We start from the raw sequence: 5,867 nt of genomic DNA, 5'->3' as shown, positions 1-5,867 counted from the left end.
ATCTTTCCATCGACAGTTTCTTTGATCAGAGGGCGGGTATTTATTGGCCAGCTTTCATTGCTCTGCCGAGTTTAGTGGTGCGCTACCTTATTAAATCAAGTATATCATTCATGTTATAGAAATCAACAACGTTGTCCGAGGGCAGTTTCAAGCACCGGCGATTAAAGTGAAATGTTTTTAATGTCCAACATGCATGGGAAACTGAAACTGTATCTGAACTTGCAGTCAAAATCACTTTTTGCAGCAACTTTCGAAGGATTGACAGCACTGTCGGAGTAATGATAGTTTAGTTTAGTTTAGAGATACAGCGCGGAAACAGGCCCTTCGGCCCACCGGGTCCGCGCCGACCAGCGAACCCCGTACACTAACATTATCCTACACCCACCAGGAACAATTTTTACATTTACCAAGCCAATTAACCTACAAACCTGTACGTCTTTGGAGTGTGGGAGGAAACCGAAGATCTCGGAGAAATTCCACGCAGGTCACGGGGAGAACGTACAAACTCCGTATAGACCATAGTCAGGATCGAACCCGGGTCTCCGGCGCTCTTAACATAATCAGTGTTTGGTTCGTCTGCCCGTGCGTCCAATCGTTATTTTTCCTCTTGCTCCCTATTGCAACGGATCCCCTCTGTCGCTCGAGGAACGAGCATGGCAGCAATGTCTACATTAGGGTTTCGGTTTATGCAACGAAGCCTGCGAACAGGCGAGATATTATGGTGGTCAATAAACAAATAATACCTGCCGTCAGCGATAGCAGCCTCACCAAAGGTCTGTCTGCCTTTTGTTTTTTTTGGTGTTATTTTTAGTGTGTTTTAAAAAGTTTGTGTTAATGTTCTCTGGTCTGTTTTATGTGTGGGGGTGGGGGAGGAGGTCGGGGGAAACTTTCTTCAATCTCTTATCTTGCCGGAGATGCGATTGTTTTCCGAATCGTATCTCCGGTCGCTCTCCGGCCGAACATCATGGAGCTAGCGGCCTTGCTCGAGGCTGACCTGGAGCCCCGCCGCGGGGACATGGACTTACCATCGGAGCCTGCGATCGCTTGCCTGGGGTTGACGCTCCAACCGCAGCCTGCGAATTCCGAAATCGAGGAGCTCGCAATCTCAGGTAGAGACTGATGTCGGGAAGCTCCAAAGCCACACGAGGTTCGACTAGCCCCGACCCGGGGTCCGATCGCCCGGTGAGGGGGAGATGAGATCCCCCCCGATGCGGGAGTTTGATCGCCCCGACGCGATGGACCCGGACGCGATGGGCCCGACCGCCGGCTGTGGGAACCAAGATCTCCCCGACAACAGAGTGCCCCGACCGCGGGAGAACAAAGAAGGGAAGAAGTTTGAAAATATTTTGCCTTCCATCACAGTGAAGAATGTGGGGGAGTTGTGTGGTGGATGTTCATGTTAAAAAATTATTTGGGTGCCTTGTTCTTTATTGGTATGACTGTATGGCAAATCAAAATCCTCGAATGTTGCAAACAAAAAACACTCTACGGTGTGCACGTCATGAAGTATTAACTGATTTCTACCCAATGGGAGTGGGAGGGGGGGGGGCATATAAGATATAAAGAAAATTTGAATGTATGCTACGAGCTGCAGAAGAAGGAATAATTAAAGCGTTTCTAGAACATTTGGACGGACGTTTAGCTGGCTGGGGACCAAATGCAGGCAGGTGGGGCTAGCATGGAGCAGTTAGGCCGAAGGACATATTTCCGTGTAGTGTCATTTTACATTTCTGGGGAATCCACCTATAAATGGGTGTTATATTGTAAAACCAACATTGTTTTCTTGGTGGTGTGTCGGTATGTGTTAGTCATAGAGTCATAGAGTGATACAGTATGGAAACAGGCCCTTCGGCCCAACCTGCCCACACCGGCCAACATGTAGTGAATATTTTTTACCCACGGTAGGGGAATCGAGAACTAGAGAGCACGGGTTTAAGTTGAGAGTAATGGTTTAGTACGTGGTGACGTGTTCACACAGAGAGTGTTGGAAGGAGCTACCAAAGGATGAAGTTGAGGCAGGTAGAATAACAACACTTAAAAGAGTGTTGTGCATCAGTTATGCAAATGGGGAACAGGTATGCGAATAGGGAGCATTTGGAGGGACATGCAACAAGCGTGGGCTTGGAAGTGGCATCGTTGGCAACATAGAGGAGCTGGACTGTAAGACCCGTATGTTTACGGTCCCCCGTGTTGTTGGCGCCTAATGCGGATGCGATGAATGGCACAAAGGAGGAAAAGCATATTCCTGCACCTGCACACAGTTAATTATGTATGATTAATAAACATCGGCCTTGCTTTAACCACCTGCGTTGCGCGAATCAGTAAAATCAAGACACTGCATTAACTACCTACAGAGACACAATTGCTTTGTATAGGAAAATAACTGCAGATGTTTGTACAAATCGAAGGTATCACAAAATGCTGGAGTAACTCAGCAGGTCAGGCAGCATCTCAGGGGAGAAGGAATGGGCGACGCACAAAATGCCGAAGAAGGGTCTCGACCCGAAACGTCACCCATCTCTTCTCTCCTGAGATGCTGCCTGACCTGCTGAGTTACTCCAGCATTTTGTGATACATTCAATTGCTTTGTATGCTCGTCACAAGCTTGAACATAAAGTGATACAGGAGGAAAACGGAGTGGAGAGAACATTGGAGAAGGGAGGGTGAAATAATTTGTAGCAAATGCAGTTGGGGAAACAATGCCCTGCTACAACAGCGGCACAGAAGTTAGACCGGTTCCATTTCCAGCTGGTCGTGGGAAGCGTGCGAATATAGAGGCCAGGGTTTAGTCCTGCTGGATCCGTTTTCATTTTCTTGACCCTTGTTCCTAATACTATTTGTTTTCGTTGCAGCCAACGTGGTCACACTCATGACACTTGGTCTCCGGGACTGCGGGCTTTCTCAGAGCACTTCTATATATCTGGTAGCCATGGCCGCCGCCGACCTCCTGGTCATCGCCTTCTACGTTGTCCTCAACCGCATTCTCGTTCCTCGTTTCCCACAATACTTTCATCTTTATACTGCAGTATGTCGGGTGGTATTAATCATGATCGCGGCTGTGGTAGACTGCTCCGTCTGGCTGACTGTGTCCTTCACATTTGATCGTTTTGTGGCCATCTGCTTCCAGGGCTTCAGGCGGCGATACTGTACAGCGAAATCTGCGGCGCTGGTGGTGAGCACGGTTTACTTCCTGACTTACTGCAGGAACCTTCCGTATTATTTCACCGTCCTGCCTCACGCTGTTTATAATGGATTAGAGGTCGGTTGCAGGACAAATCCCGTTATCTACACAGTTCTGTCCTGGAGAACCTTTTACTGGCAGCACACCATTTTAACCCCGTTGGTCCCATATGTTGCCGTCGTTCTTTTCAACGCCTTGACAATCAAACACGTCCTGGTGGCCAGTCGGGCCCGGCAGAGTTTCCGTTCAGACGGAGAATCAGTCGACGCCGAGCTGCGTAGCCGCCGAAGAGCTATGGTCTTGCTATTTGCCGCATCGGCTAGTTTCATTACACTGTGGATGTTGACGGTCGGGCTCTTCCTATTCTCCCGAATCAGAAACAAATATTCCTACCGAGATTTCAACGACCCGTTCGCTGTGGTCAATGAAATGGCGCGCATGCTGCGGGTTCTGAACTGCTGTTCTAGCACGTGTATGTACGCTCTCACTCAGTCTAAATTCAGAGAAGAATTGAAGGGACTAGGCAGATACGGCTCAAATCTAGTCCGGAGACTTTTACTACTGCAATAACCAAGTGACTGAAGTTGACCCCGAATGCAACGTTACCACCTGTCAAACGTCTACTTCAGAGAGGCATTCCACATCGCCAGTGATATCTGTGGAGGGATCTATTCCGGGATGCCTCCATAGCCATCGGTCCACCTTGTACGCCAGTTGGAGCCTATTTCAGGCCGCGGGCAGGCGTATCCTAACAAAATTGCCCAGAAATATCTTTACCACCCTGTCAATGACCCTTTGAATTCTTTTTTAATCTTCTCTGAGAAATAATTCGAGTCAAACAGTCACAGAGTCACACGGCACGCAAACAAGCCCTTGCATTCATCCACATGGGTGAGGTTTTATAACTAAGCTTCTCCCGTTTCTCTACGTGTGGCTCATATTCGTCTAAACCGTGTGTGTCCTTGAATTATAGACCACCAGTAAAACTTCCTTTACAGCACCCACCGGAAATCCGTTCCATCTGCATACCTTCCGCGTGCAGAAATTGTCATTCAGGTGTTTTGGACACATTCCTCCAAACATCAAACCTCTGCTCTCTGATTAGAGCACAGTACACAAGCGACACGGAACATACCATTCACCTGTTCATGTTTCAGCCCCTGGAGCTCCCGGGAATAAGAGGCGCGTTCAGTCTCTCCTTGTAAATGAAGCCCTCGAGTGCTAGTAATATCCCGATCGTCATTTTTTGGAACCATATCTTCCATATTGGAACCAGAACTCACACTAGTCCAGTTCCAGTGCTCGGTAGGTGAGCGCAAGTGTGCCAGACGCCGACGTCACCACCATGTGTACTCACGTCGCCACTTTCAGACAACTGTGTACTTCTACATCAGAACTCTCTACGCTGCAACCTGGTAGAGCAAAACGAAGAAGGGTCTCGATCCGAAAGGTCCCCCACTCCTTCCCTCCAGAGAAGCTGCCTGTCCCGCTGAGTTATTCCAGCTTTTTGTGTCTATCCGTTTTAAACCAGCGTTTGCATTTCCTTCCAACACATACAAAATTGCGGTATCATTTACCACGTAAGACTTGACTTATGGTTTGACTTATCAAACTGCTTCGCCTCACACTTTACAGAATAAAATTCAATCTTGGCCGTCCCCCAGTTCATGTCGATCATTTTGTAGACGTAAATGGAATTCCTCGCTGTTCCCTGTATTAGCAAGGTCCGTGTCGACATCAGAGCTCCTGATCTCATTAACAACACAATCTTTCAAATCGCTGTGTGGAACGCGAGTGGACACAACACATATCCTGCGGCACAATCAGACAAATTCCTTCCACATGGCAGTTTGAATCCAGATGATTAGTATGCCTGACCTGCTGAGTTACTCCAGCATTTTGTGAATAAATTGATTAGTATGACCCTGGATCTAGGAGTGCATGTGCGTGCTTCCCTGAAGGTGGAGTCGCAGGTATATAGGGTGGTCAAAAATGCGTTTGGCACATTGGCCTTCATCAGTCAGAGCATTGAGTGTAAAGATTTTGAGAGCATGTTGCAGTTGTATAAGGCTTTGGCGAGGCCGCATTTAGAGTATTGTGTTCAGTTCTGGGGACCATGTTATCGGAAAGATGTTTTCAAACTGGAAAGGATACAGAGAAGATTTACTAGGATGTTGCCAAGGTTAGAGGGTCTGAGCTATAGAGAGAGGTTGAATAGGCTAGGACTCTATTCATTGGAGCGGGGGAAGAAGGGGGGTGACTTTATTGAAGTGTATAAAATAATTAGAGGAATAGATGCACAGAGTCATTTGTCCAGAGTAGATGAATCAATGACCAAATGACATAGGTTTAACGTGAAGGGGAGAGGATTTAATAGGAATCTGAAGGTTAACTTTCTCACACAAAAGGTTGTGGGTGTATGGCACAAGCTGCCAGAGAAGATACTTGAGGCAGTGACTACCCCAACATTTAGAATCAGGTAACATGTACATGGCTACGTCAAGTTTGTAGGGGTATGGACTAAACACGGCAGGTGGGACGAGTGTAGCTGGGACATGTTGACCGGTCTGGGCAAGTTGGGCCGAAGAGCCTGTTTCTACACTGTACCACTCTATGACTATATGGATCCCATGTGATCTAACCGTTCGGACTTTCCAACTATGTCGGATTTAGTCAAATGTTTTTG

At 47.6% G+C, this 5,867-nt stretch overlaps 1 protein-coding gene across 1 annotated transcript; it reads left to right on the top strand.

Moving 5' to 3' along the window:
- The first annotated feature begins 964 nt into the window (after positions 1-964).
- Positions 965-3,751, top strand: LOC144603816 (putative G-protein coupled receptor 139). Its single transcript, XM_078417524.1, has 2 exons — positions 965-1,109; positions 2,853-3,751. The coding sequence occupies exons 1-2, from the start codon at positions 965-967 to the stop codon at positions 3,749-3,751; spliced, it is 1,044 nt and encodes a 347-aa protein (XP_078273650.1).
- The last annotated feature ends 2,116 nt before the right edge of the window (positions 3,752-5,867 follow it).

Source organism: Rhinoraja longicauda, chromosome 21 (genome assembly GCF_053455715.1).
Source record: "Rhinoraja longicauda isolate Sanriku21f chromosome 21, sRhiLon1.1, whole genome shotgun sequence".
NCBI classification, from domain to species: domain Eukaryota; kingdom Metazoa; phylum Chordata; class Chondrichthyes; order Rajiformes; family Arhynchobatidae; genus Rhinoraja; species Rhinoraja longicauda.
Note: the sequence above shows the minus strand (reverse complement) of the source record. Positions and strands in the feature narration are given on the sequence as shown.